The 18757-nt window shown below is 36.8% G+C and overlaps 1 protein-coding gene across 9 annotated transcripts in view; it reads left to right on the plus strand.

The window, feature by feature from the left end:
* The window catches only part of LOC115624371 (exocyst complex component 4), a 29350-nt gene extending 11068 nt beyond the window's left edge, over positions 1-18282 (plus strand). For 4 of the 9 annotated variants that reach the window (XM_030519038.1, XM_030519040.1, XM_030519044.1 and 1 more), the window contains 17 exons: positions 9909-9959; positions 10043-10106; positions 10851-11179; positions 11239-11310; positions 11870-11989; positions 12176-12288; positions 12350-12512; positions 12587-12797; positions 14120-14208; positions 14493-14833; positions 14886-15648; positions 15706-15830; positions 16049-16354; positions 16421-16822; positions 16879-17482; positions 17541-17747; positions 17819-18282. In XM_030519038.1, coding sequence (XP_030374898.1) covers positions 9909-9959; positions 10043-10106; positions 10851-11179; positions 11239-11310; positions 11870-11989; positions 12176-12288; positions 12350-12512; positions 12587-12797; positions 14120-14208; positions 14493-14833; positions 14886-15648; positions 15706-15830; positions 16049-16354; positions 16421-16822; positions 16879-17482; positions 17541-17747; positions 17819-17992 — 4134 coding nt within the window. In that variant the 3' untranslated portion in view covers positions 17993-18282. Of the gene's footprint in view, positions 1-9908; positions 9960-10042; positions 10107-10850; positions 11180-11238; positions 11311-11547; positions 11557-11869; positions 11990-12175; positions 12289-12349; positions 12513-12586; positions 13850-14119; positions 14209-14492; positions 14834-14885; positions 15649-15705; positions 15831-16048; positions 16355-16420; positions 16823-16878; positions 17483-17540; positions 17748-17818 lie in introns of those variants that run through there. The other 5 variants (XM_030519042.1, XM_030519041.1, XM_030519043.1 and 2 more) reach the window with 5 other exon arrangements.
* The last annotated feature ends 475 nt before the right edge of the window (positions 18283-18757 follow it).

Below are 18757 nucleotides of genomic sequence, written 5' to 3' on the forward strand. Positions count from 1 at the left end.
AATAGAGTCTGTCAACAAGCTTAGCAAACTATGACTATCATGATTTACTTCAGCTCTCCTGCTCTACAACACTAGCGCAAGCCACAGGCATTTTTGTAATTTGTTTTCCCTTTTCTCTTCTCTGCTTTCACTTATATCCTATCAAAACCATAAACTGTGCTGTAAAGTATGCCTGCGGTCCTTTATTAAAGCGGCAACCGAATAAGAAATGCTTGGCATCGGCATCTGGCCGCGATATTTCAAAATATTTTTCTTTCCTTTATTTTTATTTGGCCAACTGCGCACGTTAATTGTTCAGCTGTACAAAACAAAAAAAAAAAAAAAACAAAAAATTAAACACATTCCTGTCAGATTGCTCGGCTTTTGCAAATATGTCATGTTACTTGTATTTTCTTGACTCATGCACTGGGAGTTTATGCTTCGCTTGGGGCAGAGCTCGAGTCAAACACGAGTTGTTCCTGTTTATGGACTCGCATGTATTCACATTAAATGAACTTTCATTGAAGCAAATTGGCAGCAGAGGAGTACAAAGTGCTGCCTCAAATGCTGCTATGTGATCCATGAAAAATGCGGATGAGCTTTGAATTTGAAACCGTCGTTGAGTTCATTGGATTCCTTAATTCACTTTTCCTTTTTCTCCATTCTGTTGACTCTTAATACGCAAGAAAGTTGTGCGTTAAATTCTTGAATTTATGTAGTTATCCTCTCTTCGACATATGGTTGTCCTTTCCTGAAATCATTTCTGGCTGTTAATTTCGTTGAAAAATGGCAGAAATATTTTTGTATATTTAAGAAGCGGATTGTACATTCGTTGCCTAAACTTGTAGCATACTTCTGAGTAATTTTCTATTAGCGAGAAATTTAAGTTCCTCGATTTTTAAATTTGGCCAGAAATAGGTTGATTAAAGTCATATTTCAGTACTTGAAAGTCCTTTTATTGTATGATGCAAAATTTTAGCTTAGAGACTAACAAGTTAAACACAGCTTTGTGCGCTTTTATACTTTTTGAAATGAATATTAGTTAGAGATGGTATGCGTCATTAAAAATACTATGCACATGTATAAAGCAGCGACAGCTTATATACAATTCTCTATTTTAATTAACATTCGAATTGTGTTGTTGAATCGCTGCTGGCAAGCAGCAAAGCGTCATGTTTACGTCCATGAGAAAGCTGCTTGCATTAATATGCTAGATATTTTTAAAGTATTTTTAAGCATACAAAAAAAAAGCAGAGAACGAATCCTTGTTTGTTGAACTTACATTTAATTTTTTCAAGGTCACGCGTATGCAAAGTCCTTTTCGCTTTTTCTCAAACTTTTCATTCCCCTAAAACTTAAATTACGTTTAATTTGCGGTCATGCACATACATACATACATATACAAGTATATAATATATGTGTATGTGTTGGCGCGTCTATTAATGGCGTTCTTAATGTCAACTGCATTGTGACCGTAGGCGTGAATTTTTCCCAAATTTCTTTTTCGCTTTCAAGTGTAGTTAAAAAGTTGTCTGGCCTTTTTGGGGCAAAGTTTGGCAAAATTTTTAATAATATGCTTTGTTGTGAACACATTTTCTGCGCTTTACTCCTTTTAATGAGCTTGGCAATTTGAGCGTGCGAAAAATATGAAATATTAGGCAGACGTGGCGCTGGATGTGCCATGAACTTGAATTTGATTCACAGGCGTGGCAATAAATACGAGTAGACACACAAATACTTGTATATCATACTATAAGTTATACAGGTCGTATAATGCGAACGGACGCAGAAAACGCAATCGAGAGAAAAGAGTCATATGAAACATGATTTCTTTTGGTGAGTAATAAAATCAAACTTTACTACTCTTTTCTGCAATAAATAGCGATAGCTGCCAGCCAGAACCTTGACAGCGGTGGGAAAAACTAACTTATTGAACTACTGGCTTTCAGTATTTTATAACATCGACTTGGGGTTTGCGTAAAAGTTGAGGATGCGATGCATTTCCTCGCACAGCGTGCAGAGAAAAAGTTTCATTTATACACATAGTATACTTACTAGTATACAAGGTTCTTACAAATATCTACTTATTGTTATTTGATCTTCCAGCACACGTCACACTGCATTAAAGTTAGTTTCAAAGTGTTATTACTTCCTATGAAATCAGAAATAATTTTGTAACAGCAAACGTGCCCAATTGTGATGAGCAATCACATACCCTTTGCTTCAGTTTCTTCAACACACATGTCTGACTGTGCAAAGCTTTTCTCTTTATGGCAACGTCATTGTGGGCCATGTGCAAGCATATATTCATGCAATTAGTAAGGGATAAAGCAAAATAAGCTTAAACATGTATTATGTAGCACGCATTCAATTAGGCTCTTCAACAAATTAATATTAATGTGCAGCAATGTTTACACCCCAATAACGCCATTACTATATAGGGTGCTCCTCTTACACGACTAGTGCTTTAAATACGAAAATGGAGCAAAGTCAATAGGAAGATATTGGTGAGAATTAAATGGTGATGAACTCAGTCTGTGCTAAACCCTTCTTCCTAATATCTGCAACATTTGCTAATCTGTTCTTCAAAATGTTAACTGATTGCTGTTAGTCTTCTTATATTGCTTATAGACCAAATGAAGTTTATATTTAAAGCAATACAATGACACAAATGCGTTTAGTTCAAAAATATAAATATGTTTCTGCAGCAGAGATCAAAAATATTAATTATGGAAGTATTAAAAACTTGCTTATTTCTAAAGATATGTGAAAAAAATTGCATTTCGCGAATGTTGCAATAATATCTGATGGCCATGCATCAAAAATACTTTTGAATACAAATTAAAATAAAAGGGAAATAGTAGGCAGTATAGTTTTGTTTTTTGACGCAGTGAAAAATATATACATAGCATCGCCTCAGACCCGATGAAGATAACTTCTTAGCTCGTTTGAATTCTTTTTAAAGTTTCATTCAAGTTAAATTTGAGACAACAATAAGCACTTTCGGCATACATCTTAACCTTCTTTTATTCTTTGGGAAGGGGGGTTGGGGGCATGGAGGAATTCTTTATTCAGCAGATCTAAAGTTCTGGCCAAATGCTTAATTGTACTTGAAACACGAATCACAACTTAAAACTTTTGACACGCAACAGAGTACTGGGACTGAATCCACATCAATGCCAATGCTAAGAATAAACTTGAATAAACACAAAAACTTAAACGTGACAGGAAAACTCAGAGTACCTATTAAAGACTTTTGTTGATGCTGAAAGCACAAATAATAGACTATGCAGAACATGTTAACGTTGGCAGCATCTAGCCACTATTTAAGGCATTATAGTAAAACAAGATCTAATTGAACGAGTTCTAACTTTACATTTTTTAAACAGCTGAATTTCGAAAGTTACAAATATTGGCAAATGTTTAAAACAAGTAATACAATTAATTTTATTGGTTATCAATAGTGTGAGGATTTGCTATTTGCACCGAACCATTCAGGTTTTAGTTTGGATTTCGCAAAACCGCATTATAATACAAGTAGTATATGATGTACGAGTATTTAAATGTAACAAATGTTGTGCCATTGGCTTACGACTACCATAAATCAACTATTAAAACAAACTTCTAGGGAACACCCCCTACTAGCATATACATGAACATTAAGATATGCATATATCATGCATAATTTAGTAACCACACCACTAATAAAATTTATAATCGACCTGTGCGCCAAATTGGATTCTGTACAGAAGTTTGTTTGCGTGCCAACGCCAATCCACATGCGTCTTCACCAAAGGGCATACGTAAATATATCAACAGCGAAACATCATTTTAATAAAAACACACATATACATCTACTACTATAAGGTCACAGGGCAGGCATCGGATATCTATCGAAACATTTAAACCCATATATCAACATATGACCCATTATGCGAACACATACGTGCACACATACATATATAAGTGAACGAGGGATTGCTCAGCTCGAATTGCGTTGGAGATGCCAAAGGTCCGATGTCAATATAGATGCTGATTGTACGTCTGCTGGTGTATAGCATTGGGACGCTCGGGTCCCTTAAGTGTGCGGTTATGAACCGAAATCCATTTACACTTGAATACATTTGCAAAAGGAAGTAGCCGCCGCTGTGGTCATCAAAGTTTGCCTTCGGCCTAGCTCTATGTCGCTACAAAAAAATACATAAATAAATAAATATGTTTTGTTTGTTTTCATTTAGCCAAAAGCTATGAGCAATGCGAGCAACGCATTACGCATGCAGCATACAGAACAACAGCAATCAGAACTATTGAGTTAACCTAAATTCATAAAAGCCTGGCTCGGTCTGGAAAAGATTTCCGGGTTCATGCATTGACGTCCGATAAAAAATATTCTGTTCTGATTGGATGTGTGACAGCTTTGTTAAATATGAACTATGAACTAAAGTGAGCTTCAATCAACGTATTTCTTTACTTGGTTTTCTTCTTAATTACCGCAGTTTTGACAAAAACGTCAAAACTCAAAGCTGGCTCAAACACAGGCTATCTCCACAAGAAATACATACATATGTATGTATGTACATGTGTATATATAGTACATTTATCTGGGATAGCTGAGGTAGGGCGGGAGTTGCGACGCCATGAATCGTATGAATTCATATCAATTTCAAACGTTTTCGTAATTTTTTTTTTGTCGTTTTGCAGCTTTCAGTTTTTTATAAAAGCTAAATTATTATCAAACCCATAAGACGCACTTTTCGCGTTCAAGAAATGTTTGCTGTTTTCATACAACAAGTCAGACAAACACTTGATTGGTGTGCAAATATTGTGTCTTATATCTTCCTAAAATATTATTGATTCCACATTTTGTGGCAGATCTTTTGCTAGATTTCCTTTTATGGTGAAGGTGCATTCATTAATGCAATATATTATTATATTACATGTAGGTCGATAACGATTATAAAATACAGAGCCGCTCCCAAATAATTTCTTGATTGCCGATGTTTGATTGTGATTTCAAATAATGTTGCCTATCGATGGCGATTAACTAATTGCAATTTTGATATTTTCAGTTTTTTTTTTTGGTATTCTTTATTGTACATGTTTTACAGTTAGTTGCTTGTATATCTAAAATACTACTAAAAACATTTTTTAAAATTTAATTTGAAATCAATAGCAAATAATACTGCCATTTTGTAAACAAAGAATACAACGCATAACATTAAAAAAAAGCAGAATTGAATATATACTAAATTAATCTAAAAGGGGTATTCAAGTGCCCCGATGTGCCCCGACTCGCAGCGAGTGATTAGTATTGCATTAGTGCATGTGTAATTAATGCTGCTTAGTTTAATGTAGAGAGATGTTCCTACTTAAGTTACTAGGGGATTGATTAGACGAAATTATACGGTAGAGTTCCTTATAATTAGAACACGAGAAGCAGAGTGAAGTGCTACTAAATTAATCTAAAAGGGGTATTCAAGTGCCCCGATGTGCCCCGACTCACATGGGGTGATTAGTATTGCATTAGTGCATGTGTAATTAATGCTGGTTAGTTAAATGTAGGGAGATGTTCCTGCTTAAGTTACTAGGGGATTGATTAGAGTAGAGTTCCTTATAATTAGAACACGAAAAGCAGAGTGAAGTGCGAAATTTGAATTTACTAGCCACATCGAGGCTGCGATTGACTGACAGCCAGCTGCAAGGGGAATAATATCAAAATATGGCGGGAACCCACAAACAAACAACCCATAACCAAACTACATACAGTATTATAAGTTGGTGTATATAGTACATCCGTACAAATGTACCATATGTATGTATGCATGTATAAGAAGCACTTAGGACGGATCGACGTGCTTACGACATTAAAGCAACGTTGGCGGGCACAACAAATTTTACTTTGCGGTAGAGAACCAAAAGTTCTAGTAGTTGTGGGGCAGTCGGGAAGTTGGCTATAACGCCTGCGAAAATACATACAGTACATAACTATGTACAGATATATATGAGAGTAACTGGATGCTGGCAACGAAATCAACGGCAGCATTAGCAGCATCTAGAACAGCAAGTAACAGCAACAATAACGAGGTCAATGAGTTAACACGTATACAGCTTCACACCCACCTACCACCCACCGCTTACTATCCGCCGCCGCACTGAAGCTTTTAGCTGCCCTGATAAATGTACATATGTATGTATGTATGTGTGTGTGTTTTTTGTGCACAGCGCTGGAGGGCAATGCCTCAACCTATGTCCTCACCTACCAACCCACACATATCGCATGACCGACTGATACACTTTTATGGATGTTTGCAATTCATTGATGCACATCAGAGATTGCCGTTGCAGCAACCCCCTCCCCTAGTTGCAGGCAGAAGCATCACCATCAAATGTAAAGCAATATTTAGAGCTGGAAAGCTTTCCGCAACCACAACAGACACACATCGGAAGTGGACACCAAAAGCCAACACAAACTTTACGAACATGAAAATGCAATTCATGTCGAGGTTTTTTTTTTGCTCTGTACGTATCAAATTTAATAAATTTTTTGTATCCTGCCACTCATTATACCCTGCAAAAAAAAGTTGCATTATTATCTATACAATTAAGAGAAAAGCGGCGAGATCAGAAAGTGCATTCACAATTGTTGTCACAAAAATCATGAGGGACGTAAAAAATTTGTGTCTGGATTGGGCTACCGAGAATCCTCAATTGATACAAGATAACTACGTCTTATTGTGGCTTAATAAGCTGTTGAAAAACTTTCTTGAACCTGATCAATCAAGAATACAGAATATGTTGCTCCGCCAAAACCGTTTCTATAGAGAAACTTGATGGAAAATTTACGCCATAATAAAGAAACTTTTTTTTAAAAACAAAATTGCTAACAATTAATAAAGTATGTAATGCAAAATATTATTTTAATTCAAAGGTAAACTTTATCCTTGGACAGACATGTTTGGTCTTCAGCTTACAATTTTCGCTAGCATACTTTTCGGGGTGTTACACAGAGCTGCCTAATTTGGACAATAATGTAAAAACTTTGCAAGTTCACACGCCTCGCATACTATATTGTCACATTGCTCAACTGAAAATTAAAATATGCTTAAATATTTGCTAGCCCCCCATCAGTATATCTCAATTACACAAGTACATCATTCAAACTCATTGAATGGCCAATTAAAAGTACGCGAATGGAAGAGCACATACAATAAAAACAAACTTTAACTAGCATTGCAATTGTTTCTAACATTTGTATATATTTATGTATGTATGAACAAAATGCGCGAGTGGGTCTGTAAATCAAGCGATTGAACCAAGTGCCTTTTAATTGACTAGTTCTGGTTGGCATGCTGGAAGAGGGGCACAATAAAACAAAATAACACATCAACAGTAACAAAAACACACACGCACACACACACACACACATAACAGAACTTGAGGCAAAATAGTTGACGCAAGTCGAAAAAGGCAAACAAACAATTGCTCGGACAACAATAGCCATAGCACAAATGCCAAGAGCGTAAAAACTTGACTGCCAGTAAAAGTTTTTCTTGTTCTCGTTACGTATACGACCCGTAGGTGATTGTACAAATACTTGAACGTGCTCTATCCATGTGCTTACTGCCTGCGACAACCCAACAAATGCAGCATTCATTCGCCAATCAATCATGTCATCAATGCGCCGTCAACCTCTGCACTAGCCTGACAGCTGTCGGCAACTGCTACGGCCATCTGAGGAAAGCATTGGATACTTTTAAAGGGGCAGGCAGGCAGGCAGAAAGTGGAAACGCATTCATCATCCTGCAGTTTATGGGCAATTCCATTATTTATAAGCGCTTATTTTTATTTCTGTGCATTCACGTGTGAGAAATGTGGTGGCCTGTTGATGGCATTTCCCTCAGCTGACACGCAATGAAAATTCGGTTTATATGTGTCAAGACAACAGCTTTCGACCATGTACAAACACACATAGAAAATAAGTAACATATAGTATTTCCAGAACAACTGTGAAAATCTGTTTAGAGAAAGGAGCTGTTTAACTCTATTATATCCTGCACTCAAATGGTGAAAGGCCATGCGTGGTCTAATTGGTTTAGTTTAGCTTAGCAATGAGGCTTTCTGATTTGTATACGTAACTCGTAACTGCATAATAGACAGGATAAGGTAAGGAGGACCCTAAATCTCTCCCCACTCTTACTAGCACCAGAATAATTTTCCATAAGTCAAAAGTTTGTAGGTCAACAAAATCAAGAAAAGTTTATACTGATTTATTTAAGCTTGACTAAAAATTAAGCAAATCAGCATTTCGAAATTTTTACCTTATATACGTTTCTGTGTGCGACTCGGATTTAAACAAATTATTTGCCAAAAGATAGTTGACGATATAAAAATATAAATTGGTTTTTAACTCAGCCATAACCAAACATTGTGTATGCTTTTTTGTGTTTACTAAAATTTAATAACTTAATTGACCTCGATCCGGCATTCCTAAATTAATTATACACATACATATATATGTATGGTTAAGCTGTGCGACACCCTCAGCTAATGCCTTTTTCAGCTGCCAGTTGTCGTTGCTCGCAAATTTGCGCTCACACACTCAATTAATGGCAATTGATTTGTGACGACAATGTGCTGCATTTTCGATGTTGTTGTTTGTTTTGCAATTACTCTTGAATGCCGTGCCCCTACTCGGAGCCCTCAGCATGCTGCTGCCTGTACTCCTATATCCGAACAGCTGCAATAACAATGAGCGGTTGGGGCCATTCCACAACCCACCCATCAGCCCACAAGAGTCCCAGCGAGGCAGGCAGCCAGTCAACCATTATGTGCAGTTAACGACAAGCTGCATTGAATCCAGCTTGGGGCTTTGTTTGTTTTATTGGCTTGTTATGTAAATTTGGCCACGTTAACGGTGCGAGCAGCAGCGACTTATGGCGCAACAAAGCGAATTATTATGAATATAAAAATAATATGATTTATTTACGTTTCAAATTTAATGACGAAATTTCATTTTTTGCACACACACAGCGATGTTATATTTACAATTGCTTTATCAGTAACGGTAACATTGTATTTATTTATGTACATATATATGTATTTATATATGTATGTAGGTGGCGACAATGTTGGATAATGGATAATGTAGGCTCATTGTAGGTCGGGGGCTACACAATGCTGTGAAATGTTTACGTTACATTTACATAATACTTTATTTATTTACTTACACAACCCCCAAGACCGAAGAAAAGGTACATTAAAGAGCTTACAGCAGACAAAACGACAGACCGACAGATATTGATGGGCTCGAACTGAGCTGGCTGGCTGGGGGGCTGGGGCTGTTATTGCCTCTGGTCTTTTGACACTTTTATAGTTTCGTTCAATTTCAATAAGTGTTTTGTGGGAGCGTGAAGGCCCAAAGGATGCTAAAAACATTGCCAATGGTTCGACTGGCTTGGGCTTGTGGGTGGGACTCTCAGCTTATAGGATTTGAGCCTAACGCTTTAATAAGTGACTAAGGTAGAGGGAAAAGCCACTCCCGCATTTTCATGGAAATCTAGGTATTTACTTATATGTATTAAAAGCTACAGAAATGGTGCGACAGTAAATGCACTTTCAATATTAAGAAACAGGAAAGTATTACACGAAAGTAATGAACAAAACATGCGGCAGTTAAATTTAAATATAATTTCAACACACAAATATACAGACAAATATAGGGCATGGGCTCACTCACATTTTTGGTCATTTCATGCCGACTCATTTCACGCTTGAGTTTACCTTAATGAATACGTGAAATTATTTTTTCAAACTTTTGTGCTGCTAGCTGTATATAAAAAGGAATTAACCTTGCTGTCAGCATTGCATAATTTGGTTTTGATAATTATTTAATTTTATGTACGCATATGTCGCATATCTTTAATTCACAGAAATACAACATAAGCACTGAAAAGAGCGGAGATCTTACTGTCATCGTGCAGGTGAGAAAAAAGTCAGCATACATTACGGAGCGGACACTTTTTAAAATACTTTTCTGTTCATTTTATATATTTAAACCCAACAGGGAGATCTATCGCAGCAGGAGAAACGAGCTGTTTTTATAACCGTGCACGATTTAGGCTGTAATCGTGAGTATTTAAAAATGTTTACAACAAAAGTATTTCCTATCAGACACAAAAAAATGTATCCACAAAATATTTGGATGTAAAACCAACGCCATTTTAAATATTACGAGCAAAAAATGAAAATGTTTCCCTAATTTTTAGAAAAATAATTGCTGCTGTTTACAATTTTTTAATTATTTAAAATATTTATAAGAAAGCAGTTAAAAGTGGGTAGGGGTAAAAAATATGTTCATTGAAAAGAATGTATTCATGTATTTAAAGAATTTTTAAAATATAATTCAAAAAATAAACTTTTTTTTAAATTGAATAATATAGTTTTAAAAATAAACTTATTATTTTTTTGGAAATTTAAATATATAATTTTTAAAAAATGGTGCACTTATTTCAGGAAGATAAATTTTGTTCATAAAAAAGCGAATTTTCTTGTAAATAATTCATTGCTTAAAGAAACCTCATAGATTTTATTAGAATATTTTGATTTAATCCTTAATCTTAATCCTTAATCTTTAATTTGTTTGAAATACAAAATATTGTCCATTATGTCTAAGAATTCGATTATTGGTTTATACGTAACTTAAATAATAGGAACAACAAATAGAGTTATAATAAGTGAGCTACAAAATCAAATTCTATCAGACACTTAGATGCGCAAACGCATAGACATTAGCAATTATCTCGTCATCCCGGTCAATTACTTATAAATATAAGTTGAAGCTAAATACATATATAAATTTCCCTTATTTGCAGACAACTCCTTCCAGGAGTTTGTTAACAGCCCCTGTATGACAGAGATCAAGGAGAGATCCTGCTTCATACACTGCATTGTGCCCGGACATGCGGACAACGCCGATGCGTTGCCGGATAGCTTTCCGTTCCCATCGTTGCAGACTCTTGGCGAGGACTTGGTCACGGTTCTAGACTATCTGCATGTGAAGTACGTGATTGGTTTGGGGGAGGGTGCCGGCGCCAATGTGTTGGCACGCTTCGGCTTGGCACACCCAAGCCGTGCCCTCGGCCTGATACTGATCAATGCTACCGGCAGTGCTGCCAGTGTTCTCCAATCGTTCAAGAACAAGGTGGGTATCCACACATATTTCCATATTATAATATCATGATTTTTGTGGGTCATTTACAGTTCATTAGCTGGAAGAGCGATGAGGTAGCTCAGTCGGCTGAAAGCTTCTTAATGTATCACAAATTTGGACATGTAAGTAGACGAAAAAGGAAAAATGACGCGCTCCACTGTGCGTGTTTTCGTGTATTTGTATGTGATGTATGTGTGTGTGTATGTTGGTTGATTGGTTGATGATCTAAATGTACTTTACTTTTTTAAAATTTTTGTCTATTTTATGTTCTTTTGGAATTCTTATTTCAATTTCGATATATTAACTGATCCATTCCCCTTGTGGGTGTTGCGCGGTGCGTTTGTAAATTCTTAACAAAGGTCATGGAGGTAAACTGGTTTTTTGAAAAATATTTTAAAACTCATAAAGCATTTCCTTTTGCTACTATTCTCCTATTCACCCCTATCCCATCAATGCTAGTAGCATTGACTGCTAACTTTTTCAATTTGTTTCTTTATTGTAATTCATTCATTTGGCTCCCCTTCTAGCAATATGCTTCGGCGCCGCAAACTCAAAATTCTAATATTGTCCAAACTTTGATCATTTTACCAGATTAGCTAATTAGAACAGAGTTTTTTTGTGCTAGAATTCTAAGCATGCTATATATTTATTTGATTCCTAATATTATTATTTTTCTTTTAGCGTTCGGTACGTAGTTCACCCTCATTGTCAGGCAACAATTGGTATAAAGCGTTCCTCAAATTCAAAGCAAGCTCCAAAACAAATACAAATCGATCCTTGAACGTGTCAATATCGCAAACAGTTTGGTCATTTTGTTATTGCATGCCTACAGTAATTTTGTGATATCCGTATCCGCATGTCTGTATTAATAGTTGCTTTGCTTTTCGCTTTGGAAATATGATTCTAACTAGCGCATACTAATATTGATTTTATAAAATTTACTTCACTTACACTCCACTCACACGTAACAATACACACAAACTCTAGCAAATCATTGGGGAGAACCCAGACAAGGACAAAATTGTTGCCGAGTATCAGAAGCGTTTGCATCGCTCACTGAACAGCAAAAATGTGGGTCTATATGTAAAGGCGTTTATGAAGTAAGTAGCTAACGGATTGCCGTGTCAGCATTCCAAATTAAAAATTGTATTTCTTTTTCAGTCGCAAGGACCTGACCCTCAAAGGTTGCAAAGTTGATGTTATCCTGATTACCGGCATGCTTAGTCCTTATGCTTCGATGGTGGAGAAGCTGCACCGCGATGTTGAGAAGGAGAGAGTGACAATGTTAAAAATTGAACGAGCTGGCGATGTTTTGGCCGATGCTGTAAGTCATTTGTTTTTTTTTTAACTCTTTGTCACACTCACAATTATTTTACACATTCTGCTTCGTTTGCTCAGCCTGGCAAGGTGGCACAATCTATATTACTTTTCTGTAAGGGCCAGGGACTGCTCACATCGGTGGTTATGCCTGGAGTGGACCGTGGACGGGCCTATTCTACTGCCAGCTCGGGCTCCTTTGAGGGTGCTAATGGTGGACGTCGTCTTTCGCGGGGAATTTCAATGGAGGACTACGATAAGCCAAATATACGCCGACTCAGCATTATGACCAGTGAGTGGCCTAAAAAGGAGTAATCGAATAATTCAATTTACACGCATACAGCAAAGAACAGCAGTAATTAATTAAATTGGTAGTGCGCATAAGCTTATAAATGCTTATTTAAATTTAAATTACTTAGTGAAATATGTACATTTAGTCTTAGTGATTTGTGAAAACTGCAAAAGCCAAACATTACAAGGAAAACAATCCAAAACTTTTGTGAACTCTCTAGATACAGAGCATTAATCATGATGCAATCATGCTAAGCAATCGAATATGAGAACAATTTTGAAGTTAACTGACAAAAAACAAAAGCAACACATATAGTATACTTATTTAACCAAAGTTTTCGCTAACCATCGGCCAAATTTATTCGAATATAAATATATAAATTGAATTTGCTTTATTGTCAAGCAAATGAAGAATTGCAACGATGAACATAAAAATGTGTGTATGCAGTTAATTCATTATATTGTGTAAACCCCAAAGACCCACCTATAAAAAAAAAACAAAAAATGATCATATCAACTTCCACTGTAATAATCTTAGTCACATTTATGTACACATACACGTATCATATGCTAAAAAAAAATATACAACAATCATTATTGTAATACCTCCGATTGGTAAACTGTACCTAAATCAAACATAACTGGTAGCACCAACAAAAGTGAAACTCATTGTGACTCCCATTTTACATTCATTTCAACTAGTTTTGTAATTTTACGAAGATTTTATGATCTTTTAAAAACAATTCATAAAAATATATGTATACTTACGAATTTTATATAAAATAAGTCGAAAGCACCACAGCAATACGCTGCATATTTGAAAAATATTTATAAAACATTACAAAAAAGCACAGCTAATGACTCTTATAAAAGTAATCCATTGAAAACGTAAGCAATTAAAAAAACCAAAAAAATTAGTAGTTCAGCTTTTGAAATTGCATATGCCAAAAGCTTTTTGAGCAAGTAAAGTATTTAAAGTATAAATGCATAGCCGAGCACTTTAACTATAGCTACAGCAAAACCGTTACGTAATAAAGTTTAAAAACAAAACTATACACATGCTTGCTTCATTTGATTACAACAGAGTACGGCAAAACTTATTCAAACACAATACAGCCAAATTTGTTTGCACCGCAGTGTCGTTGCAGTCAGCTTTCAGTGTACTATGGTAGTTTATCGCTTTCCAACACACAAAGGAAATTATCGATATGTCGATGAATATCGATATGTTTTTATAAAAGAAGAGGAAGCCCACGGCACAGCACAAAAGGGGCCGGATTTAATGTTGCTAACAAATTAAGTTAATTTATTGTGTTTCATCAGTTCCACAGACATTCTCCTTTAATCGTATATACATGGATGCGCCGCCACCGACAAAGCCGCCGCGCGGTGTCAAATACGGAAAAGAAGACGTAAATATGAATTTCAAGCCAAATCTTAAAACGCTTTTCAAGCGATAATCTTCAAGTCTAAAATGAATTTGTAAATTTATCAAGTCGAATAAATTTTAGTTCAATTCACAATCTAAAAGAAATGTTTTGTGCGAAAATTTGTATTGCGTGTGTGATGACGACACAAGTGCGATGACTGCAGCAACTGTATGTTGTTGTTTCTGTGCTTGTTGTTGTGCGTCCGCCCTCATTCTGTTGTCGATAATAACATAATTATAATTGGTGACACTTCTCTTGAACCACAGTCTGCAGGATGTGGGTTTCTTGTCAATGTCATCAAATCCCTTGGCTTCAGCGAAACAACAGAGGAGCGTCAAAAGGAGAAATTGAAAATTGAACACGAATTTAAGTGCTCAGATCAGCGTCTAAACGAATTGGTCTCTCGACATGACCAGCAGCTCACCCAAGTATTGCCCCTCTTCAGTCAAGTGTCCACGGAGGTGACAGCCAGCCGTGAGCGCATACATGCGGTAAAGGAGAACCTCGGCGCCTGCAAACGGTTGCTCCAATGTCGACGCGATGAGCTCAAAAAAATGTGGACGGATGCAGTGCAGCATAAGTATTTGTTGGAAATGCTGGAGCAAATGTAAGATACCAGGCATCAAGTGAACATACAATTTATGAGCATTTCATTTCAGTCAGGAGCTGCGCAAAGTGCCTCAACGTGTGGTCAGCTACACGGCCAAGCGTCAATATTTACATGCAAGCAAAGCACTTACCGATGCTCTTGCCACTCTTAATGGACCATTACAAGGTGTTGAGGGCCTTACCGATTTGAGGGCCGATTTACAAACGCGCCGTCAACAATTGTATCAGCGACTGCACGAAGAACTTGTTACACAGGTGTATAAAAATTCGGCCAATGAAGCATTATCTACGTTCCAACGCACCAATTCGAGTCGCCTGAACTCCAGCTTTACGCGTGGCATTGGAGCGCGACGCTCCACGGATCGCATCGAAGCCAATGCACGTGTGCGCAAAGCTCTGACCGAAATGGCCCAAGGTTTCGATTTAGATAAAGCTGAGATAATCGAAGATACCGATCTTATTGACCCAGAACTAAGCATGAACTATTTCATTGCAATTATTGTTGAATGCTTCGGTATGTTGCACAAGGTACCAGATTCCTTGGAAACGTTGCGTGTGCAGATCCAAACGGAACTTTTAAATGTTGTACAAAACACCACACATCAGTTGTCGGCTAATGGTGCGGTTAAGGATATTGCTGGCGAGTCCAATCCTTTGCTAATGCTGTTAGAGATCATTTTTAAACAATTGAAGGCCATTGCAAAGACCCATGCTCTTCTTCTTAAAAATTATTTGGCAGTGGCGCAAAAATATACCGTAGTTGGACCCCAACCCTACGATTTGACTGATTTTTGGGCCCAGGCACAGTCGGTTGTAAGTAAATAATATAAATACCTTTGGGGATTATCATTTAAAGTGACCTCATTACAGTTGCAACTTTTGCTCACTGACTACTTGGATATACAAAACACCGCGTCCGACGAGAATGCACAGTCTAGTTTCGCCGAGCCAACGAACAATATAAATTCGTACTTCCTAAGGCGCAAAGTTCCGAGGTGAGTTTTACATTCAATTGCACCTTACAAAAAAAATGCAATTTCTATTACTTTTTTAAACCAATTGTTAACTGTGCCATCACGAAGGCAACGTGTTAATGTAATAATTCGTTGGTGCGTAATATGTACATTTAATTTAATTCCTTAAAGCACAAATTATATTCCGTTATCAAATCAATGTCCAACAATTATCTAGAGCTTTTTGTTTCTTTTAAAAGCACGAAAAAGACCATGTTTAAATTTGACAAGTCCTCCCATACACCAAGCAATGCCAACACTCAAGAGCCTTATAAGCAACACAGACGTAATGCTTCTGACGCATCGATGGATGATAATTTAGTAGCCACCTTAGGCGGTCCCGCTGGCAGTGGTAAGGGCTCGGCGACCGGATTGCTTCCTCATGAAAAAAAGCAGCGCGAAAAGGTGTTAATTTGCACCCCGGATCAGAATGTTATAACCAAAGTATATTTGCCATTGATGGGTTATATACAAGAGATTGAGAACTTTATGAAATGTAAGCCTGGGTAAGTGAACTTCATGTCTGGTTTTGTATTCTCTATATATAGTCATATTGACTGTATATTTTTCAGGCATCCATGCAGTTTACATGACTTTGTTGACAACTATATTAAGGACACATTCCTCTCCAAGGGTCACAATCGAAACTTGCAGCTGACAATTGAGTCATTATCCAAGAACCAAGACGCCTGGCGCACTATTATAACCCCTGAAGAGATGAAAACCTTCAACTTGAGCAGACCATTGTTGCAATCTACTGTTATGGTGGAACGCCGTTTGATCGAGACAAAAACTTTAATACAAGACTTGCCTTGTTATTCAGAAGAACTACTGAAGATGGTGTGTTCTCTGCTTAAAACGTATCGCGAGATTTGCCAAGCGGCTTATCGAGGTATTGTCCAGCCCGATTCAGAAGACAAGCGTATCTACAGTGTGGCGTGGTTGAAGGATGAAGATATTAGTCGATTTTTAAAGTAAGCAAATCAATTATTTTATTAATCTCGTATTAACCTATTTTGGACTGCTGCAGAACACTGCCGAATTGGACTGATCTTAAGAGTTCAAGTCAACGGGCCAAGCACAGCAAAAAACTACAACGAAGCAATTTTGAGCCATCAGAAGAAGAGAGCCCATTGCAGGTGCAACAACGTAATATCCGGGAAGCTGAGATGCTTACCAGCAATTTAGGCGAGGGTGGCATTACACAGCAAGAGATATTAGCCGATATAAGTGTCCTCAAAGAGTTGGCTATACTGCAAGAGAGCATGGAATGGTTCTCCAGTCGTGTTTCTGAGTTTGCCAACGAGCTTCGTCGTCCCTTGGTGAACGGATTGAATGCCGTGTCTGCTGAATGCGCTTCAAATGTGGCCATTAAGGATGGTACCATTAAAGTAATGACTAATTTGGCATTAGAATTCGATGAGCTCGCCAATACGTGCCTACTGGTGCTACATCTGGAAGTTCGCGTGCAATGTTTTCACTATTTACGCTCCAAGAGCAGTGTAAAAACAAATAGTTACATTGGTTCGAAGGATGACATCCTAGAGCCAGACCGTCAAGTGCAGGTTCTAACAAAGCGATTATCTGAAATGGATGAGGCATTTAGTGCCACCTTGCATCCGCGCAAGACTAGAGTAAGTCATACGAAGGAGTATATTAAGCCGATCTTTTAATGAAACTATCTCGTTGCAGTACATTTTTGAGGGCCTAGCTCATTTAGCCGCACGAATACTTATACAAGCGTCCAACTACTTGGAACACATTGATCAAATCACGGTACAACGGATGTGCCGTAACTCCATTGCACTGCAACAGACGCTGAGCAACATTACCGCGTCTAGGGAGGTTGCCCTAGACCAGGCAAAACATTTCTATGAACTGCTATGCATGGAGCCAGATGTGAGCACAAACTTTCAGAATTTGCAGCTTCGGCTTTCTATATTTATATATATTTTTTTTTTTGTTCCCAGGAAATACTCAATGCACTGTTGGAGCGTGGCACAGAGTTTACTGAAATGCAATATCTAAATGCTTTGCAATTGTCCTGTAAGGTACATAATGTCGATGCCAATAGTTTAGCCTCATATCAGCAGAAACTTTCGGATATACTGGGCGCCAAGCCTTCCAAAGGTGTTGTTGTATAATGTTTACTTGAAAACTAAATTAAAAAAAAAAAAAAAAGAAAAAATTACTAGGCCTTTGCACACTACAAGTTGTAATCAATATTATTTAAGTGCAAACGTGTAACTGATTGTTAAGCTTGAAATGAATCTATAAATATGTTTTGAACATGTTCGGGAGAGCACTTTGTGTTGCGATATAGTCGTTTATATATTCTGAATTTCTTTATCAAAAATGTAACCTGTCCTGTATTTAAGTACACACTTAATAAAACGAACATTTAACAGCGAACAATGACGCAGAGGAACTCCAACATCAGAATATTTATATACATAGGCTAAACTATAAAGCTTCTGTCCTAAGTAAGAAAACGTTCTTTATGTATACTTATATATAAATCAAATGACGAAACGACAATATTAAAACATTATATGGACAGAGAATATAGAGCACGGAAAGTAAAAACTGAAATGCATTGGAGTAAACTTCGGAATCAAATCAAATTTAACAATTTAAATAGGCCTTCGCTTTCATTGTTCAACATTGTGTGACCGTTTTTGCAATTTACTTGGTAACAATATTTGAATGTGAACAGCTAGCTGTTCGACAAGAGCTATTACTAATTTATTTGGATTATATTTTTATTTGTTTTTTATTTGAAGCAAATTAATTTTAATGTGTAATAATTTTTGTACACTTTGTCCAACATTTCGCCATTTTTATATTGCATGTACGATTTTTCCAGATCCTACAAATAAACATTTTTTTAAAGCTAAGAAAAATGTTTT

Source organism: Scaptodrosophila lebanonensis, unplaced genomic scaffold, assembly GCF_003285725.1.
Source record: "Scaptodrosophila lebanonensis strain 11010-0011.00,11010-0021.00 unplaced genomic scaffold, SlebRS2 tig00000053-arrow-pilon, whole genome shotgun sequence".
NCBI classification, from domain to species: domain Eukaryota; kingdom Metazoa; phylum Arthropoda; class Insecta; order Diptera; family Drosophilidae; genus Scaptodrosophila; species Scaptodrosophila lebanonensis.